Raw genomic sequence first — 23382 nt, 5'->3', positions numbered from 1 at the left:
CAATGAAATTACATGGAAATACTTTTTAAACAAATAGAAGGAAATGGATAAGGTCTGGAACTCTTTATTGGAGGATGTAGTAACAACAGTTAGCATATCTGGTTTAAAAAAAGACTTCGATAAATTCCTGGAGGAAAAGTCCATCGTCTGTTATTGAAATGGATATGGGGGAAGCCACTGCTTGCGCTGGGATTGGTAGCATGGAATCTTGCCACTATTTGGGTTTTTGCCAAGTACTTGTGACCAGGGTTGGCCACTGTTGGAAACAGGATACTGGGCTAGATGGACCATTGGTCTGACCCCGTATGGCTACTCTTACGTTCTTATGGTTTCGAAAGATAAAAAGGAGAAGCACTCCTGTATGGGGTAGAGGGAGGAAGGGAGGGGAATATGCTTTCAAATGAGGAGGCTGTGTGACCTTGGGTGGCTCAGTGGACCACTCAATTTTGTCCATTCAGTTTGACCCTTGCCTGAGCTTCCCAGACTGCAACCATTCTTTTAATGCCTGTTTCTTGAATCTGTACAGATTTAGAGTCTTTTCTATCAGTGCTGCTAACAAAGCTGATGATTTGTCTTTGCCAGAGTAGCAGGGAACGTCTGTCATCCAGCGTTATTACAGTGCCTGCTGTTGAGTTCCTGCCCTCTCCTGTTTGGACAGCTGTTAAAATAAGAGCCAGGTATGTATTGAAGGGCTTACAGGTTTTATTTAGACAGAGGGGGATGAGGGAAGATGCAATATCCGTAACATTTTACATAAGACTTGCTCTGAGGGAAGATGAGTGGGGCAGAGGTTCCCATAGCTTGTGAGGGGCAAAGTCATCAGTTTATTCTGAACTCTCCCAGGGACAGAGGAGCTAAACTGATAGAGGAGTGACGTCACGTATTAAAGAAGGAACTGAGCCAAACTGAATAAAACTGCTACGGGACAGAGATTGTAGCCAGAAGCGTAGCTAGGTTGTGACGCCAGGGGGAGCAGAGAGGCCTATGCATACACTGCATAGGCACACGCACGCACTGCGTAGCTGCGACGGACTGCCTGAAAAATAGGTGCCGTTGCTGTCTGAAGTCATTTTGGGGGAGCAGTTGCTCCCCTGGCCCCCCACCTAGCTACACCTCTGATTGTAGCGTGGGATTTGTATGACTAGAATTGTCATGAAAAGCCAGAACGAACTAAATGCTCAAAAGTTAGGGAACATAACAAATTTAGCAATTACCAAAAACGCTGGAGAAAAAGACCTCAGGACTTATAATCTGGGTCACTACACCCAACATTTTTTATTTTATTACATTTGTACCCCGTGCTTTCCCACTCATGGCAGGCTCAATGTGGTGGGCAATGGAGGGTTAAGTGACTTGCCCAGAGTCACAAGGAGCTGCCTGTGCCTGAAGTGGGAATGGAACTCAGTTCCTCAGGACCAAAGTCCAACACCCTAACCACTAGGCCACTCCTCCACTGTTGCTACTATTTGAGATTCTACATGGAATGTTGCTATTCCACTAGCAACATTCCATGTAGAAGTCGGCCCTTGCAGATCACCAATCTGGCTGCGCAGGCTTCTGCTTCTGTGAGTCTGACGTCCTGCGTGCAGGACATCAGACTCACAGAAACAGAAGCCTGCGCAGCCTTCTACGTGGAATGTTGCTAGTGGAATAGCAACATTCCATGTAGAATCTCCAATAGTATCTATTTTATTGTTGTTACATTTGTAGATTCCATGTAGAGTCTCCAATAGTAGCAACATTCCATGTAGAATCTCCAAAAGTATCTATTTTATTTTTGTTACATTTGTACCCTGCGCTTTCCCACTCATGGCAGGCTCAATGCGGCTTACACGGGTCAATGGAGGGTTAAGTGACTTGCCCAGAGTCACAAGGAGCTGCCTGTGCCTGAAGTGGGAATTGAACTCAGTTCCTCAGGACCAAAGTCCACCACCCTAACCACTAGGCCACTCCTCCACTGTTGCTACTATTTGAGATTCTACTGTTCCACTAGCAACATTCCATGTAGAAGTCGGCCCTTGCAGATCACCAATGTGGCCGCGCAGGCTTCTGCTTCTGTGAGTCTGACGTCCTGCACGTACGTGCAGGACGTCAGACTCACAGAAACAGAAGCCTGCGTAGCCTTCTACATGGAATGTTGCTAGTGGAATAGCAACATTCCATGTAGAATCTCCAATAGTAGCAACATTCCATGTAGAATCTCCAATAGTATCTATTTTATTTTTGTTACATTTGTACCCTGCGCTTTCCCACTCATGGCAGGCTCAATGCGGCTTACATGGGTCAATGGAGGGTTAAGTGACTTGCCCAGAGGACACAAGGAGCTGCCTGTGCCTGAAGTGGGAATCCAACTCAGTTCCCCAGTTACCCAGGACCAAAGTCCACCACCCTAACCACTAGGCCACTCCTCCACTCCACACATAAGCTTCGGAGCCCAATAAATCTTATCATTGTCAAAATATGTTATCATTAATCATTTAACAATAAAAATGTTTCAATTAAAATCTTTTTTCCCCCGAAGTTTTTATGTTTTCATTAGCTTTCAAAGGCAATTCCATATTCAGACCAGAAGTGAGCAAATGTTGGCATACCAGAATATATAACGCCCAGGCCCCGGCTGAGGAGGAAGATGAGGAGGAGGCGGTGAAGTTCGAGAAGCGGAGTACGGCCGGGCTGGAGGTGCAGCTCCAGGGCTTCGGGCCGCGGAGGAAGCCGGGCAGGGACGTCAGGTGGTGCGGGACGGTGGTGATGTGCGCCTCCTTCTTGGGCCTGATAGGGTCAGGGGCACAAGCCCAAAAGAATATTGGAACAGCTGAGGATTGTGTGCAATTCCCCACAAAAGCAAAATAAGGGATACGAGGAGGAGCCAGAGATCCACCACAAAGGCAGTTGCTTCCCAAACTTGGCCCTGGAGGCTCCACAACCAGTTCAGATTCTCAGGATATGTTAAATTGTACAGCGCTGCGTAACCCTAGTAGCGCTTTAGAAATGTTAAATAGTAGTAAATAGTAGTACTTACTACTTAACATTTCTAAAGCGCTACTAGGGTTACGCAGCGCTGTACAATTTAACATAGAAGGACAGTCCCTGCTCAAAGAGCTTACAATCTAATAGATAAGAGTGAGACAAATATAGGACAATCAAGCCATTGTGACATCACTGATGAGGTTGGCTCTTAGGCATTGGTGGAATGAGGCATTATGACATCACAATCTCAGCTCTGGTTAAATCACTGCTATATGTAATACTACTACTACTACTTAACATTTCTAAAGCACTACTAGGGTTACGCAGCGCTGTACAATTTAACATAGAAGGACAGTCCCTGCTCAAAGAGCTTACTACTACTACTACTATTTAGCATTTCTATAGCGCTACAAGGCATACGCAGCGCTGCACAAACATAGAAGAAAGACAGTCCCTGCTCAAAGAGCTTACAATCTAATAGACAAAAAATAAATAAAGTAAGCAAATCAAATCAATTAATGTGAACGGGAAGGAAGAGAGGAGGGTAGGTGGAGGCGAGTGGTTACAAGTGGTTACGAGTCAAAGGCAATGTTAAAGAGGTGGGCTTTCAGTCTAGATTTAAAGGTGGCCAAGGATGGGGCAAGACGTAGGGGCTCAGGAAGTTTATTCCAGGCGTAGGGCGCAGCAAGACAGAAGGAGCGAAGTCTGGAGTTGGCAGTAGTGGAGAAGGGAACAGATAAGAAGGATTTATCCATGGAGCGGAGTGCACGGGAAGGGGTGTAGGGAAGGACGAGTGTGGAGAGATACTGGGGAGCAGTACAATCTAAAGGACAAGTGAACAGTCAGTCCGATAGGGGCAGTCCAATTGGGGCAGTCTAGATTACCTGAAAGGTAAGAGTTAGGTGCCGAAACATAAGTGAAAGATAAAAGCATTCCAATGACAGTTTTCGATCATTAGAAGAATGTTAAAGTTTAATGCAAATAAGTGCAGTGCATTTTTACAAACGGACCCAGGAGAAGGACAATTGCTGTCTGATTTTTTTTTAATCACTTGGACCAGTTGCGGTAAACATAGAAACCCAACAGCAGATAAGGGCCAAATGGCCCCTCCAGTCTGCCCATCCTCAATAACCACAAGTACTTAAATGACTGTGCCATATTTTCCCTATCCCTCCTACATATTCAGGTCATCAAGTCTCTTCTCATACATCTTGTCGTGCAAACCCCTGTACCATTTTTGTTGCTTTCCTCTGACCGCTTCGTCAATTTATGTCCTCAGTGAGATGTAGCCTCCAAAACTGAACAAAATACTCCAAGTAAGGCCTCACTGATGAATTGTAAAGGGGCATTAAACATCCTTTTTTTCTGCTGGTTATACCTCTCTCTGTGCAGTCTTACATCCTTCTGACTACTGCCACCCCCTCAGACCAGTGGCGTAGGAAGAGGGGGGGGGGGGGGTGGGAGGAGCAATCCACCCGGGGTGGACGCGCTTGGGGGGTGCCGGCCCCGCTGGTTCCCTGCTCCCTCTGCATTTCCGGGGCAGAGAGAGCAGGGAACCAGCGGGGCCGACGCAGCTCCGAGTGACGTGCACTCGGGGCGGATCGGCCCTCCCGCAGGTAAGAATGCGGTCCGGGGGGGGTTGCACAGTGGCGACCCGCCCCGGGTGCCATTAGCCCTCGCTACGGCACTGCCTCAGACACTATCACCCCAAGGTCTGTCTCCTGAGCTGTCTCTTCCCTCTTATCTCAAATGTCTCCTTTGCATTTCTACACCCCATGTGCATCAGCCTGCACTTCTTTGCATTAAACTTTAACATTCTTCTAATGCTTGTAGGTCTCTTCTCATGTTTTGTACTCCTTCTGTGGTGTCCACTCTGTTCATATCTTCGTGCAATGTTACTCACAAATATATTAAATAGAATCGATCCCAGTACTGATCATTGAGGCACTCCACTACTCACCTTCCTTTCCTCCAAGGAAATTCCGTTCACCATCACCCTTCTGACATCTGTCAGTCATAAGTACATAAGTAATGCCACACTGGGAAAAGATCAAGGGTCCATCGAGCCCAGCATCCTGTCCATGACAGTGGCCAATCCAGGCCAAGGGCACCTGGCGAGCTTCCCAAACGTACAAACATTCTATACAATCAAGCCATTGTGACATCACTAATGAGGTTGGCTCTTATTGGTGGAATGAGCCACTATGACATCACAATAGGTTAAATCACTGCTCTATGTAATAAAAGTGAGCCAAGTAGAGGACATAAGTACATACGTAATGCCACACTGGGAAAAGACCAAGGGTCCATCGAGCCCAACATCCTGTCCACGACAGCGGCCAATCCAGGCCAAGGGCACCTGGCAAGCTTCCTAAACGTACATTCTAAACATGTTATTCCTGGAATTGTGGATTTTTCCCAAGTCCATTTAGTACTTGTCCTTTAGGAAACCGTCCAACCCCTTTTTAAACTCTGCTAAGCTAACCACCTTCATCACTTTCTCCAGCAACGAATTCCAGAGTTTAATTATACGTTGGGTGAAGAAAAGTTTTCTCCGATTTGTTTTAAATTTACTACACTGTAGTTTCACTGTAGTCAACCAATTTCCAATCCAGTTCACCACTTTGTTGTCCTAACTTCAGCCAATTCAGGAGCCTTCTTTGAAAAACCATCTCAAACACTTTGCTGAAATGCTTCCATTGCCAACTCCAGACTTCGTTCCTTTTATCTTGCTGCACCGTATGCCTGAAATAGACTTCCTGAGTCGGTATGACAAGCTCCATCTTTGGCCATATTCAAATCTAGGCTAAAAGCCCACATTTTTGAGGCTGGTTTTAACTCCTAACTCCTATTCTCCTGTTCAGTACCCATGGAAGTAAATAATTCCCCTATCCCTTATTTGTCCTGTTTGTCTTGTCTTGATTAGGTTGTAAGCTCTGTCAAGCAGGGACTGTCTCTTACATGTTTAGTGTATAGCATTGCATATGTCTAGTAGTGCTATAGAAATGATTAATAGTAGCAGTAGTAGATATTCAAGAAGATTGCATCTAGAATGTCCTTTATCCAGTTCTCTGGTCATCCAGTCAAAGAAATCAGATTCGTTAGGCAGGATTTTCCTTTGGTAAAACTATGTTGCCTGTGCATTCTAGAAGTTAACTATCCTATCCTTCAGCAGCATCTCCATCATTTTTCCAACTACTGAAGTGAGGTTTACTGGCCTGTAGTTTTCCCCACTTCTTTCTTGTCTCCATTTTTGTGAAGATGGACCACATCAGCTCATCTCCAATCCTGTGGAACCTCTCCTGACTCCAAAGACCTATTAACTAAATCTTTAAGAGTTCCTGGCAGGATTTCTGAGTTCCCTCAACATTCTGGGATGTAACATAGTAGATGACGGCAGAGAAAGACCTGCACGGTCCATCCAGTCTGCCCAACAAGATAAACTCATATGTGTTACTTTTTGTGTATACCTTACCTTGATTTGTACCTGTGCTCTTCAGGGCACAGACCGTGTAAGTCTGCCCAGCACTATTCCCGCCTCCCAACCACCTGCCCCTCCTCCCAACCACCGGCTCTGGCACAGACCGTATAAGTCTGCCCAGCACTATCCTCACCTCCCAACCATCAGCCCTGCCTCCCAACCACCGGCTCTGGCACAGACCGTACAAGTCTGTCCAGCACTATCCCTGCCTCCCAACCACCAGTCCCGCTGCCCACCACCGGCTCTGGCACAGACCATACAAGTCTGTCCAGCACTATCCCTGCCTCCCAACCACCAGCCCCGCCTCCCACCACCAGCTCTGGCACAGACCGTATAAGTCTGCCCAGCACTATCCCCGCCTCCCAACCACCAGCCCCGCCTCCCGATCTTGACTAAGCTCCTGAGGATCCATTCCTTCGGCACAGGATTCCTTTATGCTTATCCCACGCATGTTTGAATTCCGTTATCGCTTTCATTTCCACCACCTCCCGCGGGAGGGCATTCCAAGCAGTCCCACAACTTTGTCAACCTTCAGCTTTTCGGGTTGTTAATTAACATTTCCTTCCGTGAGCGGTGCAATGTTCACTACATTCCAGATATATCCTTGATAGATTCGATTCAATTCTTGTATACCACTAATATCCCCTTTCCAGGGTTCAGTATGGTTTACATTCTAGGTGAGACAAAAGCAGATAATGTTAGTGTGAGGTTTGAGAAACATTAGAGACCATTGGATTAAGGCAAGAAACTAAATAATGCATAATACTAGGAAGTAGAAGTCATGATGGATTGTTATGAAGCAGTCTTTGGGAAGAGGAAGATTTTTAACCTCTTCCAGAAGTTGAGCTAGCAGTTTTCCTTTTCCAGGATTTTCCTTTGTGAACACAGAAGTATGTGTTTTTTGCTTATCCGCTTTTTCCTCATTACTTTCCACATAGCGGGTCTCAGCATCTTTCAGACTTACAATTCCATTTCTAGCCTTCCTCCTTTCTCCAACATATCTGAAAAGAGTCTTGTCACCTCTCTTTACATCTTTAACCGTTTTTTTTTTCTTCCACCTGTGCTTTTGCTAGCCGTTTTTTTTTCCCTGTTTGCTTCATTGAGTTTTACCTGGTAATCTTGTCTGTGTTCCTCTTCTTGCATTCTTTTTCACCCACTTATCTGGTGAACCTTTTTTTACATAAAGAATTGTTCTCAGAGAAAATCTTTCTTCACCCAACGCGTAATTAAACTCTGGAATTCGCTGCCAGAGAATGTGGTGAAGGCGGTTAGCTTGGCAGAGTTTAAAAAGGGGTTGGACGGTTTCCTAAAGGACAAGTCCATAAACCACTACTAAATGGACTTGGAAAAAATCCACAATTCCAGGAATAACATGTATAGAATGTTTGTACATTTGGGAAGTTTTTTGCCAGGTGCCCTTGGCCTGGATTGGCTGCTGTCGTGGACAGGATGCTGGGCTCGATGGACCCTTGGTCTTTTCCCAGTGCGGCATTACTTATGTACTTATTCTCCCACTTCTCCTGTGTTTACTCATGCTGTCAGCTTTTTCAGGTGTTCTCCCATTCTACTGAAGTCAGCAGGTTTGAAATCCAGTCCTTTGGGGTTTGTGTGTCTGCACTCTGCTTTACCTCTTGTATCAAACCGTATCGTGTGATTATCGCTGTTGCCTAGGTAGACACCCACCTGGACGTTACAAACAACCTTAAATACATTTAAGAAGGAACTGAAGACAACGGAGTTTCAGCAAATTTATGGTGATGACTAGAGATACCCAAAAGACAGGTGTTCTTGCTGGATTATGAATTTGATTATAGTAAAACGTGCTGACTGATTGAGCTATTGTTGTAATTTTTTGCTAGGTTTGATGTTTTAACGGCTACCTGATTGTTTGTCTTGGTCATGTTATTGTTCTTGAATTATACTGTATATGCTTTTACTGTAAAGAGCCACGGATTTTAGATTAAGCAGTCTATAGGTTTTGAAAATATATAAACATTTTTTTTCCATTTGTGAGCATTAGATACAGCATCACCCCTTCCCTCAAGGGTTTCATCACTGTTTTTTTTATTTGTACGCCGTACTTTCCCACTCATGGCAGGCTCAATGTGGCTTAGGTACTTATTTGTAGCTGGGGCAATGGAGGGTTAAGTGACTTGCCCAGAGTCACAAGGAGCTGCCTGTGCCCTTGGCCTGGATTGGCCGCTGTCGTGGACAGGATGCTGGGCTCAATGGACCCTTGGTCTTTTCCCAGTATGGCATTACTTATGTACTTATGTGCTTGCAGTGGGAATTGAACCCAGTTCCCCAGGACCAAAGTCCACCACTCTAACCACTAGGCCACTCCTCCACTCTGAGCAGGGCACTTTGAAAGGCATCCATGATCCATCAGATTCTGCAGATGGAACATCTCTCAAGTCACATCAGGCAAGTTGAAAACTCCAAACAGCAGTACCTCCCCTTTCATTTCCACCTTATGGGTATCTTTGAACAGATTTTTGTCCAGCTTCTCCATCTGGGACCAAAGGTCTGTAGATACAGTTCCATCTTCTCTTCCCAGGACGATCTACATCATGTCCTCTTTTCACCACTTCCCTTGCATTTCAGCCACATCAATATTGTTTTTCGTGTACAGTGCCACACTTCCACCCCCCTTCAGCCCTCCCTTTTCTTCCTCTGAAGATTATAGCCCAGTATGTTTGCATCATTGAACCATGTCTCTGTGATAGTAACAACATCCAAGTTTGCCTCAGACATAAGGATTGGCAAATCTTGAACCTTGTTTATTTATTGCATTTGTATCCCACATTATCCCACCTCTTTGCGGGCTCAATGTGGTTTACAGAGTTTTGTTATGACATTGTTATTCCAGAATATCAGATACAATTAGTAACATAGTAACATAGAAGATGACGGCAGAAAAAGACCTGCACGGTCCATCCAGTCTGCCCAACCAGATGAACTCATGTGTATACCTTACCTTGAATTTGTACCTGTCCTTTTCAGGGCACAGACCATATAAGTCTGCCCAGCAGTATTTCCCGCCTCCCAACCACCAGTCCCGCCTCCCATCACCGGCTCTGGTACAGACCGTACAAGTCTGCCCTCCCCTACCCTCGCCTCCCAACCACCACCCCCTCTTCCCCCCACCTGCCCCGCCACCCAATTTCAGCTAAGCTTTTTGAGGACATGTCCGGGCGTCCGGACGGATTTGACCAGCCTGCCCGTTTGTCCGGATTTCTGGACAAACGGGCTGGCTGGCGGGGGCGGAGGCGGGACTCCCTTCCCCTCCCCTTACGCTACTATCCCTGGTGGTCTAGAGGTACCCCTTTGTCTTCGGGGCAGGAAAGAAAGAGCCCCCTCTTTCCTGCCCGGAGCGCTGCTGCCCTGCCGGCTCTCGGCGTTTCAAAATGGCCGCCGAGAGTTGACGTCTTGCGAGGTTGCTTCAACTCTCGGCGACCATTTTGAAATGCTGAGAGCCGGACTCACACAGGATGTAGCAGGGCAGCTAGCAGCAGCGCTCCGGGCAGGAAAGAGGGGGCTCTTTCTTTCCTGCCCCGAGCGAAGAGGTACCTCTAGACCACCAGGGATAGTAGCGTAAGGGGAGGGGAGGTGACAGGGGGGAGGGAAGGTGATGGGGGGAAGAGGGGGCGACCGGGGGCGTGGCAATAGCGTGAAAGGGGCGGGGTGATGGCATGAAAGGGGCGGGGTGAGGGCGTGAAATGGGGCGGGGCAAGTGTCCTCTTTTTATGAGGACAAAAAATGGTAACCCTACAATAAGGGGCTCATTTTCAAAGCACTTAGAGCAGAAGTTTTCAACCCAGTACTCGGGGCACAACCAGCCAGTGGGTGTTTTCAGGATATCCCTATTGAATTCAATGGAGATTTCCTGAAAACCCGGAGTGGCTGGGTACGCCCCAAGGACTGGGTTAAGAACCTCGGGCTTAAGACAGAAAGTACCATAGGTACTATGGTACGTTGTGTGTCTAAGTGCATTGAAAATGATCCCTTAAATAAGGTAAATTTGAGAGCAGCAAATTAAAAACATAATAGGAATACCATGAAACAGTATCAAAACATATACACATATAACAGACATATAATACGATATCAGCATAATACTAAGGAAACATCTATTTATTTATGTAAAATATTTGTAACCCGCATATCTATCATTCTGAGCAGGAAACAATTTACACTCATAATCTAATAAGCAGAGAATTAGAACATTAAAATTACTACGATATTAATGCTTTTCTACAATACGGCTTACTGTATAGTTGAGGGGCCAAGTGCATATAGATGGGGACAAGATGGGTGGTGCAGAGTCAGTTGGGCTAAATAGATGGGTGCCTAACTCAAGTCAAGCTCTTTGTACAGTTAAACAACATAGTTTCATTCAATGTGGAAACTCAAGCGTTTAAAACCATCCTTCCCAAGAGATGTTTTCCGTAATTTAATTCAATCAATGGTATTAAGCCACGTTGATTACTGCAATGGAATCTATGCGGGATGTAAGGCACAACTCACAAGGAAACTCCAGATGGCACAAAACACAGCAGCCAGATTGATATTTGGTAAGACACGATTCCAAAGCGCCACACCACTCCGTGAAAAATTGCACTGGCTTCCTATCAAAGAACGCATCTCTTTCAAAATCTGCACCTTAGTCCATAAGATTATCTATGGTGAAGTCCCAGGTTACATGATTGACCTAATCAATCTCCCAATCAGAAATAGTACCAATTTATCACGGTCTTACCTGAATCTCCATTACCCAAATTGCAAAGGACTAAAATACAAGACAACCCATGCGTCCAACGTCTCTTACATAAGCACGCACCTGTGGAACGTATTGCCACAAGTGGTGAAAACAACTTATAACCACCTAAAATTCAGAAAATTATTAAAGATCCACCTATTCGGAAAGGCATATCCGAATGACCCAACTTAAGTGATTCAACCCTGCAACACTTCACTATCAAAGATCGTACTGGACATTGACAAACTCTTTTACTGCAACCTAACCAACTTGATTGAATCTTATCTTCCCTATCCCAATACAACATTTTGTACTAATCCCGTACCGGAATTGGCGAATGCCTTCATGGTATTATGTAAGCCACATTGAGCTACTACTATTTGACATTTCTAAAGCGCTACTAGGGTTACGCAGCGCTGTACAATATAACATAGAAGGACAGTCCCTGCTCGAAGAGCTTACAATCTAATGGACAAATGTACAGACAATCAAGTAGTGGCAGTCAAATTGGGGCAGTCTAAGGTTAGGTGCCGAAGGCAACATTGAAGAGGTGGGCCTTGAGCAATGACCTGAAGATGGGCAGGGAGGGGGCCCAGTGTTGGGCCACAGAAAGTTAATTCCACACATAGGGTGAGGCGAGGCAGAATGGGTGGAGCCTGGAGTTGGCGGTGGTGGAGAAGGGTGCTGAGACTGCAAATATGTGGGAAAATGTGGGATACAAATGTAACAAATAAATAAACAGTTTGCAGCAAAGGTAGTCCAGGTGCAGAGTTTACGCAGGTAATACAGAGCCTTTGACAGGGCTGGGATTAGAACCGAGTCACATGTAGATAGAGTTGGACCTTGAATTCTCTTGTAGGACTTTCTAATCAGTTATTGCCCTGTCCATCCTTCCCATGGGACAGTCCTTATGGTCTGTTATTTGTCTGCAAATTTTAATTGCTAAGGAAACACAGCCTGTTTCTCACACACTGCACTAAAGTGCCCCTCAGATGAGGCAGTGATCCTGTTCTGTTTACAGGGACATGATTTAGCAGCTGGTTCTCTGCATCGCTGGCTTTTCTAGTGCCTCACCAGCTGTTTCAATAAAAAGCAGGGAAAATAGTGAACTGTCCAATGTCAAAAGTAATTGAAAGGTTTTTCCAAACAAACAAGATAACAATGCCCAGCACCAACACCCCATTTCCTCAGGCTGCCTGCCCCGTGCTGACTCTCACAGAATTAGACTGAGTGATGAGCAATTTACAAGCAGGATCATTTGTTACATGTCTTTTGCACTGGAGCTCTCAGAAGTCCATGTGCTGCGGTCAGCAGAAATGACGCCTGAAGGATCCTTTATGCCCCTCACACCAAGGCAAAGACAGAGACCACAGACCATTACTCAGCAAGTTACAGCTTTCTGGGCTCATAGGTGTCTGTATATATTTATTACATAACTTCTAGAACATAAGAGTATCCATACTGGGTCAGACCAATGGTCCATCTAGCCCAGTGTCCTCTTTTCCAAACAGTGGCCAAGCCAGGTCACAAGTACCTGGCAGAAACCCAAACGGTGGCAACACCCCATATTACAAATCCCCAGGCAAGTCAATGCTGGAAACCTACCGCGAGGCTTTCAGCATCAGCCCTTAAGTGCTGTAGTACATTACAGAAACAGGGGAACATCCCAAAAATACGGTTTGTCTTTTAAATAAAAGTCCACTATAATTTTGAAACTGAGCGTTATAAACATATACATTCTTGTCAATTTCCCTTAGCATTTGATTAAATTAGCATACTCAGGGCAGAGGTAAGTTACAAACAGGAGATCCTTGTCTGCTTCCCCATTCCTAATACAAGTTTTTCTGCTTCAGGGGCCTCGTCTGTTCCCAGTTGGCTGAAGCTTCACTACCTTGTCTTTTCCCTTCTCAGCTCCTTAGTTCAGTTTTTACAAAACTAACATGGTTTTCTGATAAGACAACGTTACATTCCAAAGGTATAATACGTCATTGAAAGACATGGAGTAGAGAGACCATCACCAAGCTGTCTTCTCATCATTCATGGAAATGTTACCAGGGTCTGGGGGGATGAGAAGAACCAGTTCAGAAACGAGAGAAATCCTTGTTTACCCAGTCTCCTCTGCCTCTCTGCCAACCTCCCTCTCCCCCTTCCTTTGCTCTGCTCTTGTCCCTCTGATTCTTCACCCTCCTCCCTGCAAAACCACTAAAATGCCACAGCAGCACTTGCCACCAAACAGGAAGCCATCTTGGTTTGTTCTAAATACACTACGGCTCAGGTAAGATTCATCACCACAGCAGCTCAGGAATGAAAAAGTCCTCTGGCGAACACTTCTACATTGTTTCCTTTTTTGTTAAGCTGCCCAACCCTGGAGAACTTCAAACTTCTCCTGTACACCTAGAATTCCCAGGTCTGGCTTAGAGATCAGTGAACAGAGTCTTACCTACTGTATGTACCTAGCAGTGGGAGATGTTGCTTCTCAGTGCAGTTCTGCCCTCTTCTCACTAGAGGGGGCTCACTGCACATTGATACCCTACAGGATATTGAAACCCTGAAGTGGATGGACTCTGGCCCAGATGCATCAACCAAACCTAAAAAAATGTGAAACGTAAAAGTCCTTAACAAATTTTAAAGAACAAAGAATGCACCAAAAAAACAAGTCTTTAATGCTCGGTATGGTATTGTAAAGTACCATGCATTAAAAATACGTTAAATTGGTGTAAACCCCGTCGGTCATCGGCCCCCAAGGCACGCGCAGAGCAGCCAAGCGTTATGCTGGCTGCTCTGTGCATGCCACAAACGTCAAAACCAAAAAAAAACCCACAAACGCGTGGCTCCCCGCTTTCCCCTGCATAAAATATAAACAAACATTAAAAAGGGATTGGGAGGGGGCAAAGGCACTCATCAGGAGCGTCCTGTATGGACGGCCTTGCCCCCCCCCCCCACCTGAGGTCGCCACTGCTCCCCGCTTCTCCCTGTATGAAATAAAAACTCAAAAAAATCAAAACTTTTGCAGTGCTGGGCCCCCCTCCCTTCCTGTCTCTCTCTTCTCGTTCTCCCACCACTGCTCCGCCTCCCGCCCCTGACTTCGTCACTGCTGCTCCCCCCCTCCACCGGACTCCCCCTCCGCCTTAATGGCCGGTGCAGCGCCTCTCACCTGTGTGTGAAGGCGCTGCACGGGATGGAACAGCAGATCGGCGATCGCTTCTGCCTTCACCGACGTCTCTCGCCTATCAGCTGTTCCATCCCGTGCAGCGCCTTCACACACAGGTGAGGGGCGCTGCACCGGCCATTAAGGCGGAGGGGGGTCCCGTGGAGGGGGGAGCGGCGGTGACGAACTCAGGGGGGCGGGGCATGGGGGCAGAGGATGGCGGGAGGCGGAGCAGTGGTGGGAGGAGAAGAGAGACAGGAAGGGAGGGGGGCCCAGCACTGCAAAAGTTTTGATTTTTATGAGTTTTTATTTCATACAGGGAGAAGTGGGGAGCAGCGGCGACCTCGGGGGGGGGGGGCGGGGGCAAGGCCGTCCATAGAGGGCGCTCCTGACGAGCGCCCTTGCCCCCTCCCAGTCCTTTTTAAATTTTGTATCTGTTTCATTAGTATTGTATGCAGAGGGAAGCGGGGAGCCACGTTTGTGATGTTCATTTTGTTTTTTCAACATGCCAGCTTGGAATTTTAAGGTGCAGGGGGAAGCGGGGAGATGACAGCTCAGGCCTTTACGACTGCTCTGACCATACGTTTAATATGTCCCGGTAAATGATTCGGTGTAATCGTCGGTATTGTTAGTGCATCCCGAATCGTCCACATTACAATGGTAGTTACTCCGTTTTCTTTAGCTGCTTGCTTCGTAGGAAAAAGGCCTTTAATGCATGCAACGGTTAGGAATTTCCTTCCTTAAAGGGTTGTTAGAGGGTCGTTAAGGTTTAGTGCATCTGGCCCTCTGTGACATAAAGGGATAGTTTTGCAACAGCACGGTATGGTGGTGCCTAGGCAGGAAAGGCACACAGACGCTTATGTCGTTCCTGTTTTATATGGACCCCCAGTAAGAACCAGGAGAATGGAAAAAAAAATTGCAGTAGGTAGAATCATAAAAGAGGTGCAGGTAGCCTAACTAGACCACTAACGGGTGAAATATAGCACTTCATTTATTGGGTAGCTCACTCCTGTGATATTTGTGTGCAATTATGTGCTAAGTGAGATCGTGCACCCCTTCAAATACTAATTCCAATGCACTGTCATAAACCAACTGCGCCAGCCCGAAACTTCGATCACAGCAAAATTTGTATAGTAATAATACTACGAAATTTTAGTACTTTTCTCATGAGCCCTGTGTCGGTAAACTTCCAATGCAGAGGGCTGCAATGTTCAAAACACTTGCGAATCATCAGGACAAGACTGCTCTCCCCTGTAGTAAAAGATACGCCTGACAACACGGGTTTCAGATGAGCTTTCCTCAGGGACTTGGGTTAGGGGTTGTCCTTCCTCGACTTTACCACCACTTTTATATGAAAAACATATGTGCCTTTACAAAATAGCCTCCCCCGAAAGCTGCCACATGGCTAAACACATTCAGCTTCTCGTACGTCTATTTTACACATAAGCACCTCTCCCACACAAACTCCTACCCATATACCTCATAAAGTGCATGCTGTGGAGCCCCTCCAGGCTTTCTACGACCAGTGCTGTAAGTGGGTGCCCGCAATGATGCGCCACTTATCAGTGTAAATGTGGAGACGTGTGTATCTGGAAAGGGGAATGTGAATGGGTAGGGTATGCATGGTGCTGCCACTTCCGAGTCCTTTAAGTTACATCCACCATGGCTGCATTTAGGTGCCCGTGGTTATGCCAGGTTGGTCTATGGCTAGTGTAACTGCAGGAGAATCAATGAAAGACACACATCTGGGTACCCGGATGCCATTACTGAATAGACTTGCACAAAACAAGGTGGACACTTGTAAAATTGCCCCGTGTGTTTTACAACCCCAGGCAATTTTATTGTGGATATTTTTTTTACACAAAAATGTCTTGTAAACTCACCCTTATCTAGCTTGCCCATTCTCTTTCCATAGTAAATAGTAAATGACAGCAGATAAAGACCTGAATGGTCCATCCAGTCTGCCCAACAAGATAAACTCATTTTACATGGTATGTGATACTTTATATGAATACCCCAGTTTGATTTGTCCTTGCCTTTCTCAGGGCACAGACCGTAGAAGTCTGCCCAGCATTGTTCCTGTACTAAAAGTTCTGAAGATTCTGGAATCCTAAAGAGTTACAAGATTCCGGAATCCCAATTAGTAGCAACATTCCATGCAGAACCTCAAAGAGTAACATAGTAAATGACGGCAGATAAAGACCTGTACGGTCCATCCAGTCTGCCCAACAAGATAAACTCATTTTTACATGGTATGTGATACTTTATACCTGAGTTTGATTTGTCCTTGCCATTCTCAGGGCACAGACCGTAGAAGTCTGCCCAGCACTGTTCCTGTACTAAGTTCTGAAGCTAACGTCAAAGCCCCTTAAAATTTACACTGCAGCCCATCCCTTATCTATTCAGTCACAATCAGGGCATAGACCGTGGAAATCTGCCCAGCTCCCGTTTTATTTCCAATTACCGGCGTCGCCACCCAATCTCCGCTAAGATTCCATGGAACCATTCCTTCTAAACAGGATTCCTTTGTGTTTATCCCACGCATGTTTGAATTCCACCACCTCCCGCGGGAGGGCACATTCCACGTATTCACCACCCTCTCCGTGAAAAAATACTTCCTGACATTAGCCCTGATTCTGACCCCCTTCAACCTCAATTCATGTCCTCTAGTTCTACCACCTTCCTGTCTCCGGAAAAGGTTCGTATGCGGATTAATTTCCCTACTGCAATCCCACAGATCTGGTCCGATATCCTTTCCCATGTGAACATCAAATAAAGAATGAAACAAACACTATATTTTTCATTTTTATTATCAGCACTGACAGTCATAAAAATAAGTTTTCATTATACAAATCAATAGGAAAATATATGTGGATATATATACTGGTGATATGGTAACACAGGCAAGACAAAATCGGAATGAGCACAAGTGTAACACTTGTGAGCTGTACAATCTCTTGTGCCGCAGTGCACAACTCACACTGCTGCTCATTCAACCTTTCACAAGCATTAAACATTTACATAAGACCTTTCTTTTTCTGATTTTAGAACGTTTTCTAAAGGCTTTTGCATAGAGACAGAGTTAAAAATTATTTCAAAACAGGATCAGAATACTTTACAGTGTATATTACTGTCTTATGAGAGGCCATAGGGAAATGGGGAAAGGATCTGATATATCACAATCAAGGTAGTTTACCTGTTCTTATTTTGTACCTGGAGACTTGACCAGAGTCACAAGGAGCTGCAGTGGGAAATTGAACCCAGTTCCCCAGGTTCTCAGGCTACTTCTACTCCAATGAGAGACGAGAGAACCAGATGAGTGGCTGCCCAGTAAACGTGCTACTCATATTATTTAAGTGATTCTCAAGTATAACAGTATCCAGGCACTTCTCATAAGGTGGACAACTTTCTCTCTCTTAACTCACAATGGACCCTGAAGACTGAAAATCTGAGGGTCAGAAAAGCAAGAACTAGAAAGGTCAGTCAACTGAGCAGTTCACCACCACCCCCCCCCCCCCCCTGTTCTTTCTGATTGCAAAGATAAATAGGTTTGGAGCTGAGGAGTGGCCTAGTCGTTAGGGTGCTGGACTTTGGTCCTGAGGAACTGAGTTGGATTCCCACTTCAGGCACAGGCAGCTCCTTGTGACTCTGGGCAAGTCACTTAACCCTCCATTGCCCCATGTAAGCCGCATTGAGCCTGCCATGAGTGGGAAAGCACAGGGTACAAATGTAACAAAAATAAAATAGATACTATTGGAAATTCTACATGGAATGTTGCTATTCCACTAGCAACATTCCATGTAGAAGGCTGCGCAGGCTTCTGTTTCTGTGAGTATGACGTCCTGCACATACGTGCAGGACATCAGACTCACAGAAGCAGAAGCCTGCGCGGCCACATTGGTGATCTGCAAGGGCCGACTTCTACATGGAATGTTGCTAGTAGAATAGCAACAGTGGAGGAGTGGCCTAGTGGTTAGGGTGGTGGACTTTGGTCCTGAGGAACTGAGTTCGATTCCCACTTCAGGCACAGGCAGCTCCTTGTGACTCTGGGCAAGTCACATTGCCCCATGTAAGCCGCATTGAGCCTGCCATGAGTGGGAAAGCGCAGGGTTCAAATGTAACAAAAATAAAATAGATACTATTGGAGATTCTACATGGAATGTTGCTACTATTGAGATTCTGTTGCTACTATTGGAGATTCTACATGGAATGTTGCTATTCCACTAGCAACATTCCATGTAGAAGGCTGCGCAGGCTTCTGTTTCTGTAAGTCTGACGTACGTGCAGGACATCAGACTCACAGAAGCAGAAGCCTGCGCGGCCACATTAGTGATCTGCAAGGGCCGACTTCTACATGGAATGTTGCTAGTGGAATAGCAACATTCCATGTAGAATCTCAAATAGTAGCAACAGTGGAGGTGTGGCCTAGTGGTTAGGGTGGTGGACTTTGGTCCTGAGGAACTGAGTTCGATTTCCACTTCAGGCACAGGCAGCTCCTTGTGACTCTGGACAAGTCACTTAACCCTCCATTGCCCCATGTAAGCCGCATTGAGCCTGCCATGAGTGGGAAAGCGAGGGGTACAAATGTAACAAAAATAAAACAGTTCTCTGTTTTACCCCTAGCTTTCATGTACACCAAAACCCTCGGATAAACTCACATTTCAACACATGCAGATGCGGTATAATCATCACCTGCAGAAGGGACCCTTTATAGTCCGGAAAGCTCAATCGCATGGATCTGACAAAAGACGTTGAAAACTGAAGGGAATCCAGTATTCTACATAATAAATTCAGACATGAAAAACACGGGGAACATTTAAGCCCTCTACACCTTAAAACACGTACATATAACCTGCAGGTAATTCATCAGAAACTTGAAATGATCAGGGTGAGTACATTTTACCACAGCCCCTTTTTGAATCCTACCTCTCACTTTTGACAAAAATCACCTCTTGTGTGTCAGATACAAACTTGAGGTCTTATTTACTAAGCATTTTCCCCATAGACACAAAATGGCAGAAAACCTACTACTACTACTACTTATTTCTAAAGCGCTACTAGATGTACGCAGCGCTGTACACTTGAACATGAAGAGACAGTCCCTGCTCAACAGAGCTTACAAACTAATCAGGACAAACAGGGCAAATAAGGGATAAGGACAATGAGTAGCAAGATTCCGGAATCCCAAAGAGTAGCAAGATTCCGGAATCCCAAGACTACTACTACTACTTATCATTTCTATAGCGCTACTAGACGTACACAGCGCTGTACACTTGAACATGAAGAGACAGTCCCTGCTCGACAGAGCTTACAATCTAATTAGGACAGACAAACAGGACAAACAAGAGATAAGGGAATGTTAAAGTGAGGATGATCAAATAAGGGTTCTGAACAAGTAAACAAGGGTTAGGAGTTAAAAGCAGCATCAAAAAGGTGGGCTTTCAACTTAGATTTGAAGACAGCCAGAGATGGAGCTTGACGTACCGGCTCAGGAAGTCTATTCCAGGCATATGGTGCAGCAAGATAAAAGGAACGGAGTCTGGATTTAGCAGTGGAGGAGAAGGGTGCAGATAAGAGAGATTTACCCAGTGAACGGAGTTCCCGGGGAGGAATGTAGGGAGAGATGAGAGTTGAGAGGTACTGAGGAGCTGCAGAGTGAATGCACTTATAGGTCAATAAGAGGAGTTTGAACTGTATGCGGAAACGGATAGGAAGCCAGTGAAGTGACTTGAGGAGAGGGCTAATATGAGCATAACGACACTGGCGGAATATTAGTCGTGCAGCAGAATTTTGAACAGATTGAAGAGGAGAGAGATGGCTAAGTGGGAGACCTGTGAGAATCAAGTTGCAATAGTCTAAGCGAGAGGTGATAAGAGTGTGGATGAGGGTTCTGGTAGTGTGCTCAGAAAGGATAGGGCGAATTTTGCTGATATATTAGAGAAAGAAACGACAGGTTTTAGCAGTCTGTTGAATATGTGCAGAGAAGGAGAGGGAGGAGTCAAAGATGACCCCAAGATTACAAGCTGATGAGACAGGAAGGATGAGAGTGTTATCCACAGAAATAGAGAATGGGGGAGGAGGAGAGGTTGGTTTAGGGGGAAAGGTAAGAAGCTCAGTCTTGGTCATGTTTATTTTCAGATGGCGCTGAGACATCCAGGTAGCAATTTCAGACAGGCAGGCTGATACTTTGGTCTGGATTTCAGCTGAGATTTCTGGTGTGGAGAGGTAGATCTGGGGGGAGTCAGCGTAAAGATGATCCTGAAAACCATGGGATGAGATCAGAGCACCAAGGGAAGTATAGATGGAGAAAAGAAGAGGTCTCAGGACAGATCCCTGAGGTAAACCAACTGACAGTGGGATACAAGTAGAGGAGGATCCACTAGAGTATACACTAAAGGTACGCTGGGAGAGATAAGAAGAAAACCAGGAAAGAACAGAGCCCTGAAATCCAAGTGAGGACAGCATATCAAGGAGTAGGCTGTGATCAACAGTGTCAAAAGCAGAAGATAGATCGAGAAGGATGAGGCTAGAATAGAAACCTTTGGATCTGGCCAGGAACAGGTCATTGGAGACTTTAGCAAGCGCTGTTTCAGTTGAATGAAGGGGGCGAAAGCCAGATTGAAGTGGATCAAGAATAGCTTGAGATGAAAGAAAGTCAAGGCAACGGCGGTGAGCAGCACGTTCAAGTATCTTGGATAAGAAAGGGAGGAGGGAGATGGGGCGATAGTTGGAAGGACAGGTAGGGTCCAATGATGGTTTTTTTAAGGAGTGGTGTAACTACGGCATGTTTGAAGGCATCAGGAACAGTTGCAGTGGACAGTGAAAGATTGAGGATATGACAGATAAAAGGGATGACAGTAGGAGGCTAGGCTTGATGGACCTTTGGTCTGTCCTAGTGTGGCAATGCTTATGTTCTTGTCCCCAGTATGGCGATTCTACCATGTGATGAGGTCACCCCACTTGTGTACCCGACGCAACCCTGTTTGTCAATAGAAAATTAATCTATTAAGTATTAACTAGACCCAGAAGTTTCGATAAGTTTGGTTGTTCTGAACCTTACTGGCATTGGAACAGGAAAAGTTGACAGCAGCATCCTGTCAAATCAGAGAGGAGATGCCTCCAAAGAAGGAGTTTTCCCCCGTGAAGGAGTTAACTTGCTCCTCTATCTTTTTGTTTTATCTCATTGGGAAGACAGATGCAGATGAAGAACGGTGAACAGACTATAATGGTGTCTTCAGTTCCCTTCATCCTAGTATAATATATTGTTCCGTATGTTACCCTAGCTGATGACATTTAATTCTATTACATACACAGTAACATAGTAACATAGTAGATGACGGCAGAAAAAGACCTGCACGGTCCATCCAGTCTGCCCAACAAGACAACTCATGTGTGCTACTTTTGTGTATACCCTACTTTGATTTGTACCTGTGCTCTTCAGGGCACAGACCGTATAAGTCTGCCCCGCACCATCCCTGCCTCCCAACCTCCAGCCCCGCCTCCCACTACCGGCTCTGCTATCCAATCTCGGTTAAGCTCCTGAGGATCCTTTCCTTCTGAACAGGATTCCTTTATGTTTATCCCACGCATGTTTGAATTCCATTATCGTTTTCCTCTCCACCACCTCCCGCGGGAGGGCATTCCAAGCATCCACCACTCCGTGAAGAAATACTTCCTGACATTTTTCTTGAGTCTGCCCCCCTTCAATCTCATTTCATGTCCTCTCGTTGTACCGCCTTCGTATCTCCGGAAAAGGTTCGTTTGCGGATTAATACCTTTCAAATATTTGAACGTCTGTATCATATCACCCCTGTTTCTCCTTTCCTCCAGGGTATACATGTTCAGGTCAGCAAGTCTCTCCTCATACGTCTTGTTACGCAAATCCCATACCATTCTCGTAGCTTTTCTTTGCACCGCTTCGATTCTTTTTACATCCTTAGCAAGATACGGCCTCCAAAACTGAACACAATACTCTAGATGGGGCCTCACCAACGACTTATACAGAGGCATCAACACCCCCTTTCTTCTGCTGGTCACACCTCTCTCTATACAGCCCAACAACCTTCTAGATACAGCCACCGCCTTGTCACACTGTTTCGTCACCTTCAAATCCTCAGATACTATCACAGGAATAATCATTTGAGACATTTCATAGCTCAAAATACAGATCTTCATGGGATCCTTCATGCTGAACCAGCACAGCAACATAGGTCAAGGTGTAGTGTGATAGCCCTCCAGATCTCCTGCAGTCGGACAGTTCTGGGCATATGCTTCAAGGGGTATTTTCTTTCACCTTAGTACTGACTTCAGATCGTTCTGTTTTGCTTCTGTGTCAGCTTTCTGTTGGTGCTGTCATTTGCTGAAAACACGCAGATATTTGGCAGTCGTTCTTGGCCTATCAATCACATTTGGGATGACCATTTCCAGTCCTGAGCTACATTTTGTGATTAAGTTCTTTATTTTATACATTATTTAATGAAAGCTTTTATAAAAACAAGTTGAATACTGCAGTAAATGAAATGAGATGTACATAGAATAGGTCCAGGTTACACCGGGTTGACTCTGATTTTTGATCACCCTGACAGCAGATCCGTGTGTGCTCCTCAAGATACAGCCTCAGTTACCCCTGAATTACAGGAACGATGCCTGCTGGGATCAGCTGAAGAGTCTGTCGCAATGCCACAAGGAAACCAAAGTAAAACACGAGATAATGCGTCTGCTGTACGTTTTCTCCCTGCCCATCAGGTAGTGCGTGAGCTGCTGCAGCCCTGTGGTCAGCTGTCGGTCTCTCCATGGACATTCTCCATGTGCACTTTGAGGTAGTCGTTCCTGGTAAATTTCTTGTGACACAGCTGGCATTCAGACATAGGCCGGTTGGGATTGTGGGTCAGCTTGTGTCGGATCAGCATTTTTTTCAGGCTGAAGGATAAATCGCAAACCTGCATTGGGCGAGAAGAAAAATTAGGGGCATTCATATTTTCAAACAATCCACCCAAGTAAGATAATTCTCACACGGATGTACAGGCA

At 45.6% G+C, this 23382-nt stretch overlaps 1 protein-coding gene across 1 annotated transcript in view; it reads right to left on the bottom strand.

Moving 5' to 3' along the window:
• Nucleotides 1-22454: 22454 nt before the first annotated feature.
• The window catches only part of LOC115459459 (PR domain zinc finger protein 5-like), a 255896-nt gene continuing 254968 nt past the window's right edge, over nucleotides 22455-23382 (bottom strand). Inside the window, exon 15 of the mRNA XM_030189281.1 lies at nucleotides 22455-23294. Within this exon, the coding sequence (XP_030045141.1) occupies nucleotides 23130-23294 (165 nt within the window). The 3' untranslated portion in view covers nucleotides 22455-23129. The remainder of the gene's footprint in view (nucleotides 23295-23382) is intronic.

The sequence above is a fragment of the Microcaecilia unicolor genome, unplaced genomic scaffold (assembly GCF_901765095.1).
Source record: "Microcaecilia unicolor unplaced genomic scaffold, aMicUni1.1, whole genome shotgun sequence".
Classification (NCBI taxonomy): Eukaryota; Metazoa; Chordata; class Amphibia; order Gymnophiona; family Siphonopidae; genus Microcaecilia; species Microcaecilia unicolor.
The sequence above is the reverse complement of the archived record's forward strand: the minus strand, read 5'-3'. Positions and strand labels throughout refer to the sequence as shown.